This window comes from Diplotaxodon limnothrissa, linkage group LG18, assembly GCF_057381915.1.
Source record: "Diplotaxodon limnothrissa isolate DT_005_m linkage group LG18, D_limnothrissa_male_GT1.1, whole genome shotgun sequence".
NCBI lineage: Eukaryota > Metazoa > Chordata > Actinopteri > Cichliformes > Cichlidae > Diplotaxodon > Diplotaxodon limnothrissa.
In genome coordinates, this window is record NC_140613.1 from 41862543 (window position 1) to 41886300 (window position 23758).

The following is a 23758-nucleotide window of genomic DNA, read 5'->3' on the forward strand; positions in this document are numbered from 1 at the left end:
CCTTAATTTCTTGTCATCTCACATTTTGATAACGGTGATTAGGGGACAAACACACGTTGAGAATAATTTGCTTGTTTATGTGCATGGATAAAATCATACATGTAGCACTTGGAAAGAAAGCAACTGGGCATCTTTATGACACTTTTTATTTATCTTTGCATTTGGGATTTTTTAGACACATTTTTTTTCTCGGTTACTTTTTTGGCCTGTGTGGTCTTGTGTGGCATTTTCTCTCATAGTAATATTGTTCAGGGATTTTGTGTTTCCAGATGCCATTAAATGCCATCATACATGCATTATACACAGTGATATGTCTGTATGCTTTGAAGCCATGACAGTGCCCGTCATGTACACGTACAGCTTGGCTCCCTGTGCGTTTCTTGCTACATCCTGCAGAGCTGGGGTTGGTACACTCTTTGCCCCTTGAGTCACTGTGATGGGGGGAGAAGAAAATGGGGAAGAAGTCGAGACAGAGGAGGAGGGTGAGGAGTAATATTAGCTGAGGTGGAGGTGAAGACGAGGCGATGCCGACACTTGCCATTGCTGCGAAGCCCACGGTGGGCTGGACTCATGTTAAGGTGGTGTGCTGACAAGGCGTGTCTAGAAGAAGGGAGGAGACGACTCAGATTCAGAGATGGGATAAAAGTTTTGTGAGGACAAGGAAATGGAAGGAAATGAAGAGGATGGAGAGGGGGATCAAGGTGAAGAGCCTGATGGACAAACTGAAGGAGTTTTTCAGCAAAGAGTTCAGGAACGACAGGTAGGCACATCTGAAGGAGGCAGAGAAGGCTGAAGGTGAAGAAGCAGTGGAGGAGCAGGAAGAGGACAGGTTTGGAGGTCATCAGTGGCATCTGGGCAGTGAGAAGTGGACAGATGGGTGTTTCCTCGAGCTAGGCTTTAATCAGAGAAGCACGCAAAGCAACAACACAATGCTTTACTGCTTCTGCTGACAGCCTGCAAACACACACCGCGGGTTACAACAAATCAGTGGCAGTGACATGCACACGACAGAACATCACTTGATATATTTAAAAGTAGAATGGGAGGCAGAGCCTTCAGTTTTCAGGTCCATCTTTTATGGAACCAGCTTCCAGTTTGGATTCAGGAGACAGACACTATCTCTACTTTTAAGACTAGGCTCCTTTTTGACAAAGCTGGATCAGTTATGCTGCAGTAGACCGGTTGCTGGGGGCTTCTAATGATTCACTGAGCGTTTCTCCCTTTCTCACCCCTTTTCACTCACCATGTGTTTATAAATCACTCTGTTTTGGAGTTTGTAAGTGCTTTGTCTCTTTGTCTCTAGGGGCCACCGTAGATTTATGCAGTTAAACTAATTTCTAGAATAGAAACCAATGAGCAGTTTATTTGAAAGACCTGTGTTTTTTCTCTTTTGAATATTTATTATTTCTCATTAAGTACATACAAAAGTATTTCCTATCGGATTAATCAATGGAATGATCAATAGATTATTTGATTACTAAAATAATAAATAGCTGCAGCCCTTTTTCAATGCATCACTAAACAAGAACGGTAAAACATCCATGCAGTGCTTAAAGGATGGGAAACCTCTTCGTGCCATAAACATGAAGTGAATCAATGGCAGATGTTTCCACAGAATTATTCATTTCTGTAAATGATGAATCCTGATGTGCTTGCGTCTAAAGAAATGGAGTTCTGAACTCAGAAAAACTCACTGCCAGATGAAGGATAGTTGTACAGGTTACATGCAGGTCAAGATTCACTCACTGATGTAGAAACTTCAGTGTCAAATTTGTCTAGTTTCAAGACATTACATGTTTAATTTCGATATAGGAGATGTCACTAAATCTCTAATGTATACAGGGAGTGTATCTTGACAGTACAGGGTACATCTAGAAACTTTAGGACGACGCACATCTGAAAAAAGAAGAACAGGACAAAAATCCACTGCAGAACACACACAAGTGCAATCAAAACATCAAACTCAATTTAAGGTCATTTCCTTGTCCATTATTACACAGCACCCAGCTATCCTGCTCCATTTGGACCACTTTGTGGACTCTCTCTCTACACACACAGTAGGTAGGTAGATGTGGTTGAAACAGCACCAGAGTCATGCAGTGCTTACATTTCTATCATGTAGAGCATGGTTTCTGCTTTTCTAATAGCACAGTTATATTGACTCTTGTCCCATATAGTTACAAGTATAGGTTTATTGACTTGAGTTGGAGACAACTGAATTGAATTGAAGCTTCAGTATATTTATTATAAAACTATCATTTATGTTTTTGCACTGTGAGGTGCAACTGTAGAAGAATATAATGATGGTTGACACAAAAAACCAACAACAAAAACACCAAACAAGAATACAAATCCTTGAAACATTAGATGAACTCCTCTTTAGTCTACGATGACTCAGAGCTGTTAACCTCAGGTGTCCTCAAACTTCATTTACCTGGCTGGCCTGTTTCTGGGTGAACTGCTGCTGGCCCTTAGGAGTCTTTTCTGGTGATCCAGAGGCACGGTGAGATTTGGCATGAGATCGCAGAGCAGAAGAGCTGGAGGTGCTGCTGGAGGTCTGCCATTTACAAAAGTAAACAAAAGGTTAGTATGAGACAATGGTGGATAAACTACATTTATATAGCCCTTTTACTAGTCAAAGCTAAAAACTATACTGTGTGTTGCTGAAAAACATGTAGGAGATACAGAATGTTTTTACAAGATTCAATTAGAAGCAGTCAAGAGCTTTAGATTAAAGCATAAATCAAGATTACAGATGACATCGGACATTTAATGACACTGTAGAAAAAATAAAAATGCATGAAAATCAATGCTGCTGCCAATCACTGACCCATCTCAGGGGAGCTGCCATTTTTTCTTTCTTTTTGGTTTTTACGATAAAAAAAACAAGCAATTAAATTCAAATTCAAATTCAAATTCAAATTTTAATTAAGCTGTGTATTCATACTGGCCTTTAAAGTAAAAAGAATTATAAATAATTTTTGGTATCTACTGAAGTAGTTTTAAAAGACTGAGTCATTTAAAGTGGAAAAAATCTTGACTTCTTCTTCTTCTAAAGCAGTAGAATTTTTAAGGATCACCCTCTCACATAGTACTGTTTTCCTTTTCAAACATCAGCAACAGCAGCAAAGAATTTCCCTGAAAGGCATACACGAAGAAGAAAAAGGCAAACAGCAATGCAGAACCCACACTTGTGTTCAGAAAACCTAGGTTATGGTAGGAAAACAACTTTCCATCGGAGATGTGATTAAATGCATCAGTTTTCTTGTTAATTTTGGGTAGTTTGAAGATTTGTCTGTGAGAGGAATTCAAAGCTGGTGAAAGACAAATTCAAAGAACACAGAGGTAGATGGTAACGCTGCCCACCACCATCCCAGCAAACTGCAGTGAAACAGCTGGGCAGAGGAATATCAGACCTGTTTCTTGATGCCGTTTCTTTCGCTGGCGCGTGCAGTCTGGGGTTTGGCTCTCTTTCTCTCAGGTGGATTTGGACCCTTAGTGATCTGAGTCGCTGACCTTTTGGACGGACTTCTCTCTCGTTCTTGTTTGACTTTTCTTTTAAGCTGAGCTTTGTCAGCTGAGTCACATAAAGAAGCAGGGGCAGTTATACTCTCCACACTGATTCCCAACTGTTTAATCGACTTCTCGAGACTGTCTATAGAGTCGAACGCATTTTTGCAGAGCTCCTCTACCCGGTTATGTGACTCTGAATGTCTGGTATTAATATAAGAGGAGATATTGTCTCTGTCGCAGGCGCTGCTTTCGTCCAACTTCATTTGTTCCATTTTATTAATTTTAAACATCTGCGATTTATTTGTCTGGCTCTTGGTCTCCTTGACTGTTGTGCCACATGCTGCTACTTCCTCCTCATCAACAACAACTTCTTGTTTGCCCCTGTTTCCTGTTTTGATAGCCTGGCTAAATGCTGTCAGTCTTTTTTTAGGGAACTTGAATTTGAATTTCCTTTTTGTCTCAGTTTTTTTAAGTGAAGGTGATTCAGTCTGGCCCTGGTTTTCAAGAGCGGAGCTTTTATCTGTTGAAGGTCCTTCATGCTGTATTTGTGGAGGATTCTGACCATCTCCTGTCGTGAGCGATCCCATATTAATATTCGCGATACTACTTTTTCTAATACCCTGTTCCTCTTCCTCCTGGTTTGTCTTTTCCTCATCTGAAATGCTCTCTGGAGAAAAAATCCCACCAGTATCTTCCTCACTTTCAAAGATTGTAGACAGCCGCTTGTAGGCCAACTGAAAGTCCACGGGCTGGTTCAAGAAAACAATAATAGGTTTTCTGTCAAACTGATCATTACCGTCCTCAAAACCATGGTTCTCATGTCCTACATAGGTGGGCTCACCAGCGGTGTCCCCAGATACTGTTTGTATTTGAGAGCCATTCATTTTGGCTGAGGTTTCCTCTTTGGACTGTGGTCTGACTCTGGTCTTGGAGATTATACGGCTATATTTACAAATCTGAGGCGGTGGAGGGGGCGGTCCCTCACCAGCCTCATCACAGCTCAGGCTACCTCCGTCTTCTGTGTATTGCAGCTGGTTACCTGTTACTGTTTGTTCCCGGTTCCCCTGCTTGCTACTACAATCTAAGATGGGTGACAATGGGGAAGGTTTTGTAACGGAGGTTGAAGTTACACACTCCTGGTCAGGCCTCAGTGATGCATTCTGCTGGACTGGTGGACCTGATGTCCTCTCGTTTTCACTGGATTCTAAAGTTAGAACCACCATCACATTGGACTTCTTCTCTGACGCTTCTTTGGCGGTTTCATTCATGTCTTTGGGACTTTTGGCACATCCTTGAATGTTTTCTTTCTGTAGAGTAACAACTGTTGTAACCTTGACCTTCTTTTCTTTAGTGGCTGGCGACGATACCTGTCCAACAAACTCTTTCACTTGATTAGGAGTTCTGACATTTTCTTTCTGTGAAACTCTTCCTACTCTAAGTTCATCTAGTTTTATATCTTTGTCCTGACTTGATGTTGGCTCCTCCTCATCAGTCTGGAAACGTTTAACATCTTTTAAAGTTCCCAGTGGAAATATCTCCACATCCTTTACTGTTGGACAAGAAGGCACTTGTTCAATTACCGTCTCCACTTTGTTCTCAGTGAGACTGTTTTCCCCACCTTCTCTGTTTGCTTTTAGTCCAGCTGCTGCTATGAGAGGGTAGTCATTTGTAAAGCACAGCTGAGGGTCTGACTGTTGGTCACATGTTGCTAACTCATTAGCTACTTGTGAGTTTAGAGACGTCCTCTCCTTTTTTGCATTTTGTTTATTTCCAACTGATGAGTGATTCTTATTTGTCAGTTCTGTCACCTATGAACAGAAAAGGTCAAATGAAACAACAACAGAAACAGTACATATTTCGCCTTTTCTGCACAATAATTACTTTAAATTTACATCCATGTTTTCTCAGTACAATCATTCATTATTTTACTTTAAATGTAATACAGCAATGATCAGAGCCGATATATGACAATGATGATTTTTTGAATAGCTCTTGAGACAGAATAAATGACTTTTTTTCCTTAGAGAAGGCTTTGGCACACTAATCCTCTATTGCGATGCATGGTGCTGCCACCACCATATTTAACCCATAAACTGATATGAAAAAACCCACAACTCTGTGTTTAGCAATAAATGGTTTAAGGGTGAAAGAAAGTTTGATCCCAGTTTAAAAGGAAATTAATTATTTGAAGAGTCAAAGAACGCGAACAGCTACAGTTTATTTTTCCAAAAAGGTAGGTACAGAGCACGAACAGCACGGGCAGCATGTTTATGAAGAAAGGAACCTTCTCATATGGGCTAAGAAAAACTAAAACTTCATTTTACTCCTAATTCCTCACTGTAATCTTTTTTTTCTTCTTGTTTTTGTAATAGGAAATTAAAAAATCAAAGTGACAGGAATATAATGCAAACAGTTCATTTCAGCCACGATTTAAACAGAATTACATGAGAATGTAACAAACTTCCAGATGAGTTAAACCAGAGCTAACAAAAAACACATAAAGGCCAACCTCTATATTGTAACAATATTTCACACTGCACATAATGACAAATGGTAAAGTAAATGGACTGGTTCTTATAAAGAGCTTTTACTCTACCTGAGCACTGAAAACACAACATGCCTCATTGACCCATTCATACAAGCACGTTTTTAGGCTTAAGTGCTTTCAAGCTAACATTCACACTTGGAGGGATGCATCAGAGGAGTCAGGGACTGAACCACTGAATAGTAAATGATCTGCTCTACCTCCTGAGCTACAGCCACCCCATATGTTTACACAGTGTCCATCTCTAACTACAAAAATCAGTATCTTACAGCAAATACAGCAGAACACTGTCCAGTGATGCTCACTGGAAATTTATTTTTCTGAAACAGGTTTAATGTTTGTTTGTCATGACAAATTCATCATTAACAGGAAAACAATTAAAGTTCAGCTTTTGTCAGTTAAAAGCAGAGAAAATCCTGAAATTATTAGTCAAAGCAGAAGCATGTTTAGTCCACTTAGGGCAGGCTAAACTAAAACACAAACCTGGATTTTTAACTGTTAGATTTAGCTTTCCATAGGCTCATCTCAGTATTAGCAACCTGGTGTTTTCTTCAGATTAAAAATTTTATCTTAAAAATAACTATTTATTTAGTATACCTGCAGTTCTTTCAAGACTTTCTCCTCTTCCTCTTCCTCCTCCCCCTCTTGTCTTTGTGCTGACACTGCAGCAGGGGCAGAGGTGGATATAGCCAGATGTGCAGCAGTGCACATCTGGGATTTGTGTTTGACCTCTGGTGGCTGTCGTGGAGGTTTGAGCTGAGGAACTAGAGGTAGCTCTTTTCCTTTATCATCTTCATCCTGTGCAGACTGCTTGTGAAACACAGAACAGAATGAATTTAGGTGTCTTCTGTCACTGAGAAAGCTCATTGTCTAAAACCATTGGAGTCACTTCATCTTTTTTAAACAAGAATGCGCTGTTGGCTGTTGTGAAAGGATGTGTAACATTAATTAAACTACAATTTGAAGTCATAGGTTTAACATTTTGTCACCCTGACCAGTTCGCCAAAGGGCTAACACAGACACTAGTAATAAACTACTACTAATAAAAAACATACAACTGTCGCTCTAACTTCAGGGTTTGTTGTACTAAAATTAATCTGTGGTTTGATTTATTTACTCAGTTACTCTTTTGAACATAGTGCAGTGTTTCAATGTTAAGTGTGAAGAACTAAAAAGAAAGTGCTTATTTGTTGCTTAGATTGTCTGTTTGGGAGACAGACTGTTGGAGTCAAATTGTTAAATGTTGTCAGTGTGTTACTTAAATTTGTAAGTCTTGGTTCAAACTGTATGATCAAAGACATTCCTTTGTTTCTGACTCCCTCCCCAGCTCCTCCATCAGATTGCCAGATGGAGAAGCATGATTTGTCACTCCAGAGAACACGTCTGCTCAAGAGTACAGTGGTGGCGGGGGTTGACGTAGGAGCAGCGACATGTAAAGACGCGTGGCTGAGTTGCTCTGTGGGGATACGCTATTTTTTCATATAAATACTGTGACATTGGGCACTAACGCGTTATCGGTCATCAGCTGAGTTACCACTGCAAATGTGCGCATCGCCCAAGGGAACTTTACAACAATGTCAGGGTCCAAAAACACCAGAAAGACTGATGGAGCCAAGGCAATTGATAGCAATGCTACATCCCCGGACACGGCCGCGCTAATGGCTGCCATGGCTAACTCGGAGAAGAATGTAGTCGCCAAAATTTCTACGCTGGAAGCAAAAGTCGAGACCAAGTGCCAAGCTCTCAATGAGCTGATCGATTCGCTTTGCAGCAATGTTTCTGACCAAATAGATGAAGTGCGGACTGAACTTTGTGCTAAGATTGATGCTCTAGCAACTACCTGCACTGACCACCATAGCTGGCTAACTAGCCTGGAAGAAGATGCAAACACGTATTCGGACCGGGCTGTGGACTTGGAGAAGCAAGTTCACGATCTGAAAGAAATTGTGTCAGCTCTTTCGGACAACACCAAAGACCTTGAGGGGAGACAGCGCAGATGCAACATTCGAATATTTGGCGTGAGAGAGCACTTTGAGACTGGGACGCACCCTGTCAACTCTGTGGCCCAGCTACTAAAGGAGGTTTTGGCCCTGGATACCGCTCCGACACTGGATCGGGCACATCGCAGCCTCCAGCCCATCCCTGCGAGAGACCAGAGACCCAGGCCACTTATTGTCAAATTTCATTACGTTCAAGAAAAGGAGGAGGTAAACAGTCCCCTGACGCATGATGGAGTCAAAATCCTAATTTTCCCGGACCTGCCATCTGCAGTCGCGAAGAGACGGGGGGCCTTTAAAGAAGTTAAAGATCTACTGCGCGGATGTCGGGGTGTGAGATTCCGGATGCTATACCCAGCGAAGCTGAGGATTTCTTCTCCTCTTGGTGAGGAAATATTCACCAATCCAACGGCTGCTAAAGACTACGTCAGGAATCGCATCTTGGCTGTGTGTGGGAATCAAGACACGGGCTGAGTGGACTGTGCGACCTCAGTTGCTTTTTGACTCTCTATTGTTCACTGACTCAGACTGCACTTTAGAGAGGTTTGAACTTTTGCTTCTTTCATAATTTAATAGGTCTGCAAATAATTGTTTATCACTGAGTGAAGTAATCGACCAAGAGAAGTCACGTGTGCCTTTCCAATCTGCCAGATGTCTAACAACTGGGTCATAGTTGGCGTTCCCTGCTAGGGGCAACTTTTGTATTTGGGGAGTGAAGACACATGTTGGATATAAGCTCTTTTTGTTTTTGTTTTTGTCTGTCCCGTTTGGATCTTTTGCCATCAGAATTATTGTCTAAAGGCAAAGAAAGATGCCCAACTGCTTTACTGTACCAAATGGACCATCCCAGCCTTCCGTATTGGTCTATTTGATTCACCTTTGCTTTTATTGTTTATTTCATTTTCATTTGCTGAGCACGGGACAGACTTGACTGGGGAGAAGAAAAGGGAGAAAGAAGGAGGGAAAGAAAAAGAGCGGGGGATATAAGCTCTTTTGGGGGGCAGGGCGTAGTTTGCTCCCGATTTGTGGGAGTTGCGTTTATAGTTACTCTGGGTTTTTACTTTTGCTCTTTTGTTTTTTTTTATTTTTTTAATTTCTTTTTTTCTTGTTGGCTGCAGTTTTGTGCGTATACTTACCCCAAATTATTGTTCAGCTTGCCTGTCATGATTGTCTTGAAAGTGTGAATATAGCCAACTGTGTAACCAAAAGTGCTGCAACTACACCTGATTCTACTAAATTTATTACATGGAATGTGAAAGGCCTAAATAATTTTAGAAAATGCAAAAGGATATTCACTCATGTGTCAACTTTCAAACCGGACATTGTCTTTCTACAGGAGACACATCTGTGTTCCACGCAAAGCAAGAGGCTGACACAAAGTTGGGTTTCCCAGGTCTACCATTCTGGATTTAAATCGCGGGGGTTGCCATTCTTGTTAGGAAAAATTTTCCCTTCATCACCTCAAATGTAAAATGTGATGTGAATGGTCGCTTTCTGATAGTTACTTGTAAGCTCCACAACACTCCAGTTATCTTGGTAAATACTTATGCACCAACTTGGGACAATCCACAATTTTTTATAAGACTAATTGGCCTGCTGCCAGACTTCAATACGCATCACCTGATTATGGGCGGGGATCTGAATCTGGTATTCGATCCCAACCTTGACAGGTCTAAGCCGCGTCAGTCTACTGGGACCTCCAGATCAGTGTCCGTTCTGAACACATTTCTTCAAAACTATGGCATTTCAGATCCACTGCGTATCACTGAGCCCTTAGCAAAATACGATTCCTTCTTCTCCCCCGTGCATCATTCGTATTCCAGGATTGATTATTTCCTTCTGGATATTTTATTATTATCCCAAGGGTCACTATGTGTAAATATCATGTAATTGTAATTTCTGATCATGCACCAGTGCAGGTTGATATCGCATATCCAAACGTGTGCGCAAGGCAGCGGTTCTGGAAATTTGACTCAGCATTAATGTCAGATGAGGAGTTTTGCAAGTTCATTGAACACCACATCGAGCTTTTTCTAGAAACAAATAACACTCCAGATGTTTCAAAATCTATAATTTGGGAGTCGCTAAAAGCATATCTGCGGGGCCAAATTATTTCTTTTTCGTCTTATAAGAATAAAAAGCAAAACAAACGGCTCTGAGAGCTGACAGAGCTCATAGCTAACATTGACACACAATATGCTACCTGTCCAACCGCTGATTTATATAAGCAGAAGGTACTGCTGCAGTCTGAATTTGACACCCTCTCAATTAAAGAAACTGAGAAGCTCCTACTTAGATCAAGACATCATAAATACGAGCATGGTGAAAAAGCAGGTAGATATCTTTCGCATCAGCTTCGTCAATCCGCCGCAGCTCAGTCTATACCCGACATACAGTTAGACTCCGGTCAGGTGGTAACACACCCTGACGGAATTAATGCTGCTTTCAAGTTATTTTATCAGGATCTCTATACTTCCCGCACTGATTATTCAGAGGCTGACTTGGATTCCTTTTTGAGGAACATAGATACTCCCACTATTAACCCAGACCAACGTGAGCTACTAGAAAGACCTATTACCTCTGCGGAAATATTGCAGGCAGTTAATTCCTTGTAAAATGGCAAGGCACCGGGCCCAGACGGCTTCTCGTGTGATTTCTATAAATGCTTTGCTGGCAAGTTAGTTTCTTTACTGTCTGAGGTTTTTTCAGAAATTCAGGCAACAAGCACGTTGCCTCAAACTCTGTCCCAAGCCACTGTCTCTTTAATACTCAAAAAAGACAAGGACCCTCAAAAATGTGGATCCTATCGCCCCATTAGTCTACTGAATGTGGATTATAAGATCCTCACAAAAGCTCTTGCACTTCGTATTGAGAAGGTAGTACCTTCTATTATACATGAGGACCAAACAGGCTTTATAGTGAACCACCAGTCATATTTCAATATCAGACGGCTGTTAAATATCCTATATTCTGACCATTCAGTTGATCACCCCGAGATAATAGTCTCACTGGATGCCGAGAAGGCTTTTGACTGCGTGGATTGGCAATATCCGTTCTCCGTTTTGAAAAAAATTTGGCTTCGGTTCTAATTTTATTTCATGGATCAGGACTCTGTACTCAGCGCCCCTGTCTTCAGTCTGCACCAATAAGACCATTTCAGAATACTTTTCCGTACATAGAGGTACCCGACAGGGATGCCCCTTAAGCCCCCTGCTATTCAATCTGGCAATAGAGCCGCTGGCAGCAGCATTGAGAACGGACCCCAGAATAAGGGGGATCACTATTCATAAGTGCTCCTTGTATGCAGACGATCTCCTTCTGTATATTACAGATCCGGAGGCATCAATTCCTTCAGTTCTGGACCTCATTGGATCCTTTGGCCGCCTGTCTGGTTACAGTTTGAACCTGGCTAAAAGCACAATGTTCCCTATTAACAGTCTGGCAAAGGAGGCTGACTACTCAGCCTTTCAGTTTAGACTGGAACACTCCTCATTCACCTATTTGGGTATTCAAATCACAGACACTTATCAGGATTTTTTTAAATAAAATTTTACCCCTTTATTAGAGAAAACAAAATTGGTTTTGGCACGCTGGTCAGCATTACCCATCTCTCTTGCTGGGCGGGTCAACACAATTAAAATGGTAGTCTTGCCTCGATTCATGTACCTCTTCCAGATGATACCCCTTTTTCTTCCTAAAACCTTTTTCACCCAGTTAGACGGACTCATATCATCTTTTATTTGGGACAAAAAAGTTCCAAGAAAATCCCTGTTACAGTGTTCTAAGTCGGAAGGCAGCCTGGCCCTACCAAACTTTATGTATTATTGTTGGGCTGCCAATATTGTGAAACTATCCACCTGGATGCGGGCTTTTAGGGAGGGCAGAGGGCCGCCTTGGTCCACTATGGAGCTAGACGGTAATCTCACCATATCCCCTGTTGCAATACTGTGTTCAGGTCTACCAGTCAGTCGCAATGTTAATTTTAAAAATCCTGTGGTTAAGAACTCTCTCAATGTCTGGTTTCAGGGTCGACGACATTTCGGGCTGAGGCGGTCACTTGTCTGCTCCCCTATTGCATCAAATCATCTTTTTTTTACCAGCTCAGAGCGATGCAGGGTTCAAGGTTTGGTACAGCAGAGGAATTATCTGCTTCTCTGATCTGTTTGTTAAAGGGTCATTTTTATCCTTTGAAACATTATCTAAAGATTTTGGAGTGCTTTACCTTGTAAAGCACTTTGTGACATATGTCTGTGAAAGGTGCTATATAAATAAACTTTACTTACTTACTTACTAATTCCAAAGACTCACTTCTTTAGATACTTACAAGCGCGTAGCTTTGTAGTTAAACACTTCACTTCTTATCCAAGTCTACCTAATGACTGTCCACTTGAGGATTGTCTGCAATTTCAATCTATTGCTAGAGGCCACATCTCTAAAATATATAGCACACTGCAGCATATAAAGGCAGACTGTGTCCACAGCCAGAAACACCTGGGAGCTGGACTTAAACCTCCAGATCCCAGACGACCTATGGGACCTTAGTGTGAGCAGGATGCATGAATCCTCAATCTGTATACGGCATTGTATAATACAGTTTAAAATTCTTCACCGGGCATACCTAACCAAAGCTAAACTAGCCAAAATATACAATACCTCTGATGATAGATGTCCGAGGTGCAAGCAATCACCCGCCACTATGAGCCATATGTTCTGGACTTGCTCTGATTTGAACCGGTTCTGGGAATTCGTTTGTAAGGTTATTTTATATGTGTGTGGGAAAACAATTGATCCCAATCCGATGACAGCAGTCTTTGGTGTACTCCCAAACCACCACGGGATAACTTCTTATCAAATGAATGCAGTGGCTTTCTCATCTGTCCTGGCACGCAGGCTAATTCTTCTTAAATTGAAGGATTCAGGTCCGCCAGTGTTTGTTCAGTGGGTGAGAGAGGTGATGAGGTGCTTGCAGATAGAGCATCTGAGATACAGTTTGAGAGGGTCTCAAAGTAAATACTACAAAACCTGGTCATCCTTTGTTGAATATGTGGAGAAGTCGTCATTTACTGAAGTATGATGTATTACTGCTTTTATGTGTGTTTGGGTTTTTTTCTCTTTCTTTCTTTAAACCCACCTACTATCTGTAGCAAGCCAAAAAGAACTGCGCACAATGCAGCCCCCCTTTTATTTATGTATTTATTCTATTCTATTTTTGTTTGTTTTGTTCTTTGGTGGGTTTTGTGGGGGGGGTGTTGTTGTTGTTGTTGTTTTTTTGCCTTGTTCACATGGTAGTTTTTATTTGTTTGTGCCCATAGATTATACGTTTTCCTGCATCCAACTGGTTTGCACTGTGTGGCGCAACCGGTTTCACAATGGCTGTGTTTGTAATCACAATTTGAGTTGTATTTTTCTGTACTTTTGTCATATTGGAAGATCATAAATAAAGTTGTCAAAAAAAAAAAAAGAGTACTGCATCCAACACTTTACATTGTACTTGTGATATAAAGCTTCAGAAATGTTTGTAGTGCTTTTGCACAAGTCTGCTTAGTGCTTGATTCTAAATACCTGTGGCCACGGAAGTGATTGGAACACCTGAATTTAATGTGGATGAGTGAATCCCTCCAACAAAATAGTGTTCAGGTTGTTTTCATTCTTTTCTCCTAGCTTGTTCTTTATTGTGACTCTTCTTTATATAATGTAAAACATTTCAAAAACAAAAGATAGTATTTTAAGAAAGTATTTTTGTGGGAAAATGTATAATGTACTTCCACTTGGCAATAGTTAGCGTGTAAAGTTATTCATGTCAGGAGGGTGACGGGCCAGACTGGAAGTGTCCATGGTACACCTGTCTTAGCTGAAGGCACAACAAACCTGGGCTCCAACAGGCTCTTTCCTAGTTACAAAGACCACCTCTCCTGACCTTCCTGTTGTGAGACCTGAAGTGACAGCATGGATTCTGAGAAGACAATAAAACAAATACAAATATTAGGTGAATTGTGATTTTAACCAGTAGAAAGTCCTTCCTGATGCTCAGTGATCAACTGACCTCCGTGGAGGAGGAGGAGGAGGGCTCTTGCCTGCCCTGTCTGGACTGTGCTTCATCTCCTTGTCTAAGCTGGAGCGGCGTGGTTTTTCCACCTGTGGCCGGCTGCTGCACTTGGCACCAGGAGAAGCTGATGAGGTAGCTGAAAGACCAACCGATGACTGAAGGTCCACAGCGGCTGCAGGAAGCTGTGACACTGCTGCTGGAGCTAAACACATCACAATGCTGTCATTTAATAAACTGTCTTTCATATAAATGACAAAGAAAGTAGATTAATGTCTGCCTATTTTGAAATGTTTAATCAGCCTGGTTTCATCATGATGCCATTCAAGATGATCTTGAAACTGCTTTGAGAAGCTACTCTGCTCACTTAAAGGAACAATGAATGAAATTAACAACATGTGCACTAGAGGGACAACTGTGAGACAACTCCCAAAATAGGAAAGGTTTTATAAGATAAGATAAGATAAGATAAGATAAGATAACCTTTATTAGTCCCACACGTGGGAAATTTGTTTTGTCACAGCAGGAAGTGGACAGTGCAAAAGTTATGAGGCAAAAATTAGAATACAATAAGAATAAATACAGTACACAGCTGTACAGAATAGAATAAAATAAAATACTATATACAGTAGAATAAAATAAAATAAATATACAATAAGATAAAAATAGAATACAAATACAAATACTATATACAACTGAGTAAAAATACAACGATGACAGAAAGGATTATTGCACTTAGTATTATAGGTGGAAGCCACTGACATTTTTCCTCTCCTCATCTTTTCTGACTGTTGTTTCAGTAGTTTTGCATTTGGCTAGAGTCAGTGTGCCTACTGGTGCCACAAGGTGATACTTGGACCCTACAGAAGTCACAAAGGTAGTCCAACTCCTCCAGGAGTGTCTTTCAGCAGAGTCTCAAGAGCATGGAGGGGATTCCATGAGACAGGCAGTTACCCTATGAGAGAAGGAGGGGTCCGTCGAAAATCCTTAACCCATCAGCAAGGTCAGCAAGGAATAGCGTGAGTGCTGACAAAGTTACAAAATGACCTCCATCAGGCCACTGGTGTGAATGTCTCTGATCAAACAATCAGAAACAGACCTCATGAAGGTGGCCTGAGGACCCGACATTCGCTACTGTGCTTATTGCCCAGCGCTGTGGAGCCCGACTGACATTTTAAAAAGAATAATAACTGGCAGCTGCACCACAGCTGCTTTTCACAGACGAGCAGGTTCACCCTGAGCACATGTGACAGATGCAAAAGGGTCACAGGTCAAGGTCAAGGTTCTTTAGCAAAGAAGAATGTTATGCTGCCTGTAACATCGCTCAACATGACCAGTTTTTTGGTGGGTCAGTGGCAGTCTGGGGAGACCATGTGCTGGTGCTGGGGTTTCTGGGTTCCTCATGGTGCCCAACAATGCCCAGCTTCATGTAAGAGTATGGTGGCAGTTCCTGAGTTTGAAGGAATTGATTGACCTGCCTCTGTGCCTGCCTGTGTTAAATCCTGTACAACATCTGTCTTCTCATTTGGAGCACCAATGTTGTCAATCATGTATATAAGCATGTGGGGACCATAATAACTATTGAGTACCATCTTGAGTTGCTGTAACTACTGTGCCAAATCATTTTTTGACTGTGATTTTCGAGGTGTCTTTGAATTCAGTCCTCTTTATATTGATTATTTTAATTTCCATCAAACACTGCAGCATCCTTTTGTTTCTAACACATTATATATCCATATCAGTATCTTTTTGAGCAGTGTAAATGACCTTGATAAGAATGAAAAGAGCTGTATTAACGTACTACAAGGAGGTGATATCTAAGGTGATATCTTTCTTCAAACTGGAGTCATACCTGTGTTTGGGGGTTTTAAATCAGTGGAGTCCCCTTGATCACTTTGTTTGGAAGGTGTGTCTTGCTGGGTGGCAAACACGAGTGCCTGATCCTCCCCTGAGATTTTAGCACAAACACAAAGTATCAGTATTAGCTGGTCACAACCACACTACCACTTTACCATTACTTTAGTGGTAATACTGTGAAAGTTATTATAGTTCACCATTAGAGACTGATTATTGAAGCCATAATGTTTCATATTGTTTTGGGCAGCCAGACACGAGTCCCATGGTCAAATACAAAAATATTTGAAGTGAAAAGTTAAGAACTGTTGAATTTAAACACAACAACAAAGGGTTTCATGCATGCCTTAACATAATTATGACACTATACAGTGCTGATTGGCAAAAAACCCCAAAACAGTTTTCTTCAAATTTGAAGGGTTATAATAATAGGCCAGCGGGGGAGCTGGCTCTAGCCCCTCCCTCACAGACACACACTATCTTGGTTGGCTGCTGCCTCTAAACATATTGTGCGTTGTCAGTCTTGTGTGCCGGTCAGTAACATTCAATATTTATTATTTACTGTGTTGTTCTCTTTTTGCTTGTTGTTTGTTTTTCAGCAGGCGATCAAACAGATTTTTAGTGTCGTTTCTCTCTGGCTCTCGTCTCCTGTCTTTTTCTTTCCCTCTCTTTCTGTTGAGTCTCTTTCCAACTTTTCTTCTCTTTGTCTTTCTCTTTCCCGTCTCCCAGTAATGTCCATTCTGATTGTAATAACTTAAAAGTAAAAAAATAAATACATCAATAATATAGAGTGAATAAACTATGATAATCAAGTGGACCAGTATAGGAAAAGCTGTATTGATCCACTTGGGAAAATAAATCTGTTGGGCATTTTTTGTGCCTATAGACAATAATTCTGATTGTTAGAGTGCTGGACAGGACCGCAACCCCCCCCAAAAAAAAAAGAAAAACAAAACAAAGAACAAACTGCATGAGAAGCATTGAGGGACTCTACCTTGCAGTGTCAGGTTCAGAGGTGTGTTCTGTTCTGATTTCGATGCAAGTCGAGCTGTATGTTGTGAGGCAGAATTGTTCACTCTGAATTCTGACACATCCAAACTAGGGATAGACTCCATTACGCTGGCCTGGACCTCTTGTAGGACCTGGTTAAAGCCGATACTGGTGCTGGGAGGTTGAGTGTGGCTAGAATTGAAGGTGGCCGGTTGTTTCACTCGGCTGGGACTGGACTGACCCATACAGCTGGCTTTTCCACTGAGGCCGCCCCCTTGAGTTTGTTTCTCTGTTGTCTGTGGAGAATAGTGAAAGTTTGTTTCAAACTAGGCACAAAACTGAATGAGAGCTTTTTTAAAATACCACAAGAATGCAGTTTAGACAGACAATCGTGGTCTGAACCAGACTGACAACAATTACTCTAAAACAGATTGGAAACGATTTCTAAATACGACCTAAATATCCCCCAACCCCAGAAAAAAAGCCAGTGCTTGTGATATCATGACAGTAGGGATAACACAGCCGAGGGATAATGAGGCGAGGCGGGTCAGGTGGGTTGGAACTCTACATTATCCCTGACATGTGTAGAAACCTCTAAAACTTTGAACATGCTGATGGCAACAGATATATGCAATTTTTTCCAGGATATATTTATTGAGCAATTGTCTGTATGACAATGGAATTTACAGCATGAGATAGTTGCTCTGTTTTTGTACATTAACACCACATAGCATAACAAAATATAACAAAACGTAACATAACATGGTACAATACCCTCCCACACGCCCACAACCCCAGTCCCAGCTGTCCAGCTAGCTTGTCATAATGAGAAGCCAAAAATCAGATTGCTGATTGTGCAAAGGCCTGTTTCCAAAGTCTAAATGTATTGTCTAGAATAGACGGTTTAAAAGATGGATTCCCTACAATAGGTGTAATAGGTGATAGAGACTTCAAATCAAAGTGTAGTTTAATCTGCTTAAGAATACGTCATATATAGACTTATCAATGGGCAGGGGAGACAGCAGTATAGCTTCTATACAGTAAGGCTGACAAGCTTCCAGCTCCAGTTGCAACCATGTGAGGGGGTTGCCGTTGTCAACTAACCAGTACGTCATGAATTTTATATGCGAAGCCCAGTAATAAAACAGGAGATTCGGAAGCGCTAACCCTCCCTGCTTTTTAGACTTGCAAAGATGTTTCCCAGCAATTCTGTGTGTTTTATTGCCCCATTAAAAAGGTAAGATGAGTGAATTTAGGTTTTTAAAAAATGTTTTAGGAAGGAACACAGGGAGATTGGGAAATAAGTGCAACCACTTGGGCAAAACTATCATCTTTATAGCATTAACTCTGCCAATGAGTGATATAGGAAGCGTATTCCAGAACTGTATACTTGACTGAAGCTCAGATATTAAGGGAGAGAAGTTAGATTTTAATAGAGAGGGATTGCTTTTTGTAACCTGAATACCCAGATAAGTGAGCTTTGCATAAGCTATACTGAATGGGAGGTTTTGCAGCCATGAGGGGTTGCTCACATGTATCGGCATTAGTTGACTTTTATTCAGATTTATCCTGTATCCAAAGACCCAAAGAACTTAATTTTGTCTAATATGGCAGGAATAGTCTTTCCTGGTTGGGTGATATATAAAAATATATAATAACACATCATCTGCATAGAGTGAGATTTTATTAGTAGTTGTATCAGTATTACAACCAAAAATAGTTGGATCTTTGCGTATGCTTTCAGCAAAGGGCTCTATTGCCAAGGCAAATATCAGTGGGGAGAGGGCATCCCTGCTTTGTCCCTCTGCATAAGCCAAAGGATGGTGATAGAATCTGGCTGGTAAGAACGCGAGCATGAGGACTGATATAAAGCAACTCCACCATCGACATACATTTCTTACTCAATTTAAATCTTTCTAATATTTTGAACAAATAGGGCCATTCGATCTGGTCTAATGCCTTCTCAGCGTCGACTGCCAAAACTGCCAACTCTTCTTTAGGTCTGGCAGTGGAGTAAGTAATGTTAAATATTAGCCTGAGATTAAAAGATGAATTTCTCTGGGGTATAAATCCAGTTTGATCTGGGTGTACTAAAGGGGGCTTAATCTATTGGCAAGTACTTTAGAAAATACTTTCCCATCCAGGTTTAGCAAGTAGATGGGACGATAAGAACCAGCATTCCTACCTATTTTACAAATAACAGTTATAATTGCCTCTGTAACGGTGGGAGGGAAGACTTTATCTACTAGAGTTTGAGCAAATGTTTTATGCAGGTATGGGCACAAAATCTCACTAAATTCAAAGCTCAAAGTATATCTGCTTGGTGTACAAAAAGATTTTACTGATTTTTGCTGAGAGTAGATTATTATATTCATATTTTAAAGACAGTATTCTCTTATGTAGCAGGATGGATGGCGTTTAGGCTTTCTCTTTATCCAAATCTTTAATTCGTTTGTCCAAGTCCAGGAGCTTAGCCCGGTTTCTCTTCCTTCTGGCTGATTCAAAAGAGATAATAGCATCGCTTAACCTTCCTCTCGTGTTAGCTTTCTGTTATCATCTCTTATGTTAGCGGGTCGGTTTTGACCCGTGAATTAAATCAGCTATAAAATATACTAAAAACAATAAGTTATCATCCAATTTGTTTCTCATCTCTTGGTTACCTTGTTAGGCTTCCTTATCCATGAAAATGTTGGTTTTAATACTTTTGGCGTGGGCCTCTGGGTCTTTTTTTGTCACTGTACCCCTCGATTTCAATTTTAAAAAAATTGTAAAATTAACCTCAAGAGAATCATATTAATAAATAAAAGGTTTCTGTGTTACCTGAGTATTACTGAGGGGTATAGGACACATCTCTTAAATAAATCTGTTTTATTGATTTTTTTCATTTTAAGATTAATAACTAAAATGACATCTATGGTGTTACGGGTCAATTTCGACCCATAGACATTTACATCAAGAAAAGACAAAAAAAGGTTGTTTTTTTCAGCAGTAGACCTTTAATATAAACTGAAAAAAAGAAAAAGTCCACTCCTCCTTTGTTTTGGTTATAGCCGTGGGTAATTGTGGGCTTTTTATCACTTCCCAATGATACAGCTTCACCTCAGTTTCCTTTGTGAAGTTCTTGTCCATGGTCATATCTGGTAAAAAATAAAATAAAATAAAATATCACAGCTGATCCTGCAGTCCAGTGGTCATATGGAGGACCACACATTTTCATTGTTTCTTCTCAGGAGTGCCACTCGCAGCTTTGACTGTGAAAATCTGTACATTCCAGGCATAGTTGGTTTTTGCATCACAGGCTTCCCAGATTTTTCTGCCGTTTTTCCCTGGCTTACTGGGTATATATTGCCGGAAGGGGCATTTTCCTCAAAAAGTGGACAAGACGTTCATCCACTGTCACTGGCCCTGGGATGAACATCAGTGGAAGAAACTGCACCCATCTCTCCCAGACATCCCTGATGGGAGCAAGCTTGTCAGACCTCGGTCTGATCTCTCTGTTGTCAAATCTGAGGACTCTTGAATCAAAATGATATCAAATGTGTGAAGTGACATCGTTGCCCAGAAAATGTTTCTGCCTGTCGATGCATCCCATAGACCAGGGCTGCCCAATCCCAGTCCTCGAGAGCTACTATCCTGCAGCTTTTAGATGCATCCCTACTCCAACACAGCTGAATCAAATGGTTTGATTACCTCTTCAGCATGCCATCATGTTTGGCAAAGGCCTGATAACAAGCCATTCATTTGATTCAGCTGTGTTGGAGTAGGGATGCATCTAAAAGCTGCAGGATAGTAGCTCTCGAGGACTGGGATTGGGCACCCCTGCCATAGACGATCAGTGGCCTCATTGCAGCATCTGTACACTCCAGCAAGAAGAACACCAATGAAAGCATCCAGGTATTCCTCATCATGTCGCCATGGACTTTTTTTTCCTTCAAGGTTTATCATAGTAATGATGATTCTTTCTAGTAACAATGGCATAAATATCTCAAAACATCTCTTGATGTCACTGACTTTGGTCAGAGCAAACCTTGTGATTCCAGGGGTCATTTTGATGACATTTGCAGCAGCTGCCCTGCCATGTACATCATGAGGTACTGAGCTCCAAAAGATCTTACCATTTTTGGACTTGAATCTTTCAGCAGGAGTAGCTTCAGCACCAGCGACCTCCACCTCTGATCAGATGTGTCTGTGTCTTCTGGATGATAGTCCACATTGTCTTCCTCCTTAGAAACCTGCCCATCTGAATCGCTATGCTGCTCTGTGTCCTCTCCTTCATTTTCACCAAAAATATGATCCTGAACTTGGCTCACTGTGAATCTTCTTCTCATTTTTTGTATGCTGCAAATTGTAAATGTGCACTCTGGAAGTCAAATGGCCACTCAAATAGTGAATTCACCTCACATGCCCGTGTTTATTTTGTTTTGTTTTTGTGCAGGTATACTGCAAAAAACATGCAAAATAAGAATCCCCTAAAGCTCATATGATTAGGAGAGGTGCTTGCTGTAAGTGTTTTAGCTGACAGTGCACTTATGATTTCAGTTTTGGCTTTAATTATTGCTTTATACTCATAATATTATACCTGGGTCGAAACCGACCCTAACAACACAAAGGTCATAATTTTAACTAGGGCATTTTATAATTTAGTGAAAATATTTTTTTTTGGTTTTATTTTGTAGAAATAGAGGTTCCTGACAAAGTCAAAAAGCCTTGATACAATAAACAAATCTATGTGGTTTTTTTATGCATTTGAAATTTAAAATGGGTCGGTGCCGACCCTAACACGAGAGGAGGGTTAAATAGGCTCCCAAAGTGTAGCAGGCTTAGTTTCTGAGTTGCCATTTCCATCAATACGGAGAGATCTGTGTTTCTAAATATTCATGAAAATCCTTCTCGCGTAACAATAGAGGGTTAAGCCTCCATATTTGCTGCGGTCTAGTTGCATTTTAGATGTTTTAGGTTAATGTGACAGGGGAGTGATCTGAGATGACATGATACAGTGGCTTGCAAAAATATTCGGCCCCCTTGAACTTTCCCACATTTTGTCACATTACAGCCACAAACATGAATCTATTTTATTGGAATTCCACAAAGACCAACACAAAGTGGTGCACACGTGAGAAGTGGAACGAAAATCATACATGATTCCAAACATTTTCCCAAATAAATAACTGCAAAGTGGGGTGTGCGTAATTATTCAGCCCCCTGAGTCAATACTATGTAGAACCACCTTTTGCTGCAGTTCCAGCTGCCAGTCTTTTAGGGTCTGTCTCTACCAGCTTTGCACATCTACAGACTGAAATCTTTGCCCATTCTTCTTTGAAACAGCTCCAGCTCAGTCAGATTAGATGGACAGCGTTTGTGATAGAGATGGACCGATCCGATATTAAGTATCGGTATCGGTCTGATACTGACGTAAATTACTGAATCGGATATCGGAGAGAAATAAAAAATGTAATCCGATCCATTAAATATCAAAAAAGCACCTCAGAAAACTTGCGACATGGCCTAACTCGGCTCATAACCGTAGCACGTCGGAGCAGTATGCGTCACGTGATAGAACGGCTGTGGCGTGCGAGACCTGTCGGCGGTCTGGTTGAGCATTTGTAGCCTCACTACCATTTCATCTCCGACAAAGTGATCCCAGAGAGAAGTAAAACAAGTGTGTAAGTTCATCTCTGAATGTTTGTAAAGCATTCCCACGTTACGTTTAACAACCGATATATGGAGCGACTGCCTCTCTCTCTCCCTCTCCTGCTGCTACTTCAATCATGAAACTGATAAATGATCAGCTGATCGGCTTTTCTCTCTTCTTTGTTTTTGTCTCACTTTGCACCAGAAAGAGGAAACCAGCGGCTGAACAACAGCAGCACGTTTAAGCTTGATAAGCTGTTGTTAGAATTTATTTAATATTTCTTTCTACACCAGGATCTTTTTCTACGCAGCTGACGGCTGTAACTGTTGTTTTGATTTGGTGCTGTATAAATAAAATTGAATTGAATTGAGTATTGCTAACTTTATCTCATAATTAAAGAGTCTGTCCTCTTTTGTCTGTTTAATTGTATTCTTGAGCTCGGTTGTCTGTTTTCTTATGTTTTGTTCAGTTCTGTTGTTTTTATTTGTTGTTTTTATTTTTAATGGTGATGTTACTGTAAAAGATAAAGTTTAAAACTCAATAAAGACATGGAAGAAAAAAAAAGAAGGCAAATCCAATTAAATTAAATTCAACATTATTTATAAAGCACTTTGAAATAGCCAGCATAGGACCAAAGTGCTGTACAGTATGTAGTTAGGAATAATAGATAAAACACGCGTTGGACAGCTTGGGTTGTGTCATTCAGCCAGGGATCAGATTGAGTTTTAGGCTGCCTGGTTTTTAATGAAGCCACAGTGTCCAAAGCAGTCTGGCAGGTGGAATAAAACCATGAGCTCAGTTCCTCAGTCCGGCTGCATAAAAACTCCAGGATTTTACAGTTTGGATTAAAAACTGCTGAAAGCTGCTCAACAGTGGAGGAGTTAAAAACGCAACAGCAGCAGCGCTGCTACAGGCAAGAGGAACTTCAAAAATAACAATACTATGGTCAGAAAACACAGCATCACAAATCTCTACGTTGAAAACAGAAAAAACGAGATAAAACAAGATCAAGTGTGTTTCCACGTTCATGTGTGTGACAGTTCACACATTCCACAAGATTAAAACAAAATCGCTGAGGTTTAAAAAGCCCTTTGCCATGGGCATATCAGGGCAACACGTGAATATTAAAATCCCCAACAAGAAGAACACAATCATATTTTGGCATGCTAAGAAGTCATTCACAA

At 40.7% G+C, this 23758-nt stretch overlaps 1 protein-coding gene across 1 annotated transcript in view; it reads right to left on the bottom strand.

Moving 5' to 3' along the window:
* Positions 1 to 573: 573 nt before the first annotated feature.
* LOC146614196 (uncharacterized) overlaps positions 574 to 23758 on the bottom strand; it is a 94117-nt gene continuing 70932 nt past the window's right edge. Inside the window, exons 17-24 of the mRNA XM_085377615.1 lie at positions 16947 to 17238; positions 15951 to 16046; positions 14099 to 14303; positions 13924 to 14008; positions 6656 to 6865; positions 3417 to 5321; positions 2435 to 2557; positions 574 to 600 (exon numbers count right to left, since the gene is read on the bottom strand). Coding sequence (XP_085233741.1) covers positions 574 to 600; positions 2435 to 2557; positions 3417 to 5321; positions 6656 to 6865; positions 13924 to 14008; positions 14099 to 14303; positions 15951 to 16046; positions 16947 to 17238 — 2943 coding nt within the window. The remainder of the gene's footprint in view (positions 601 to 2434; positions 2558 to 3416; positions 5322 to 6655; positions 6866 to 13923; positions 14009 to 14098; positions 14304 to 15950; positions 16047 to 16946; positions 17239 to 23758) is intronic.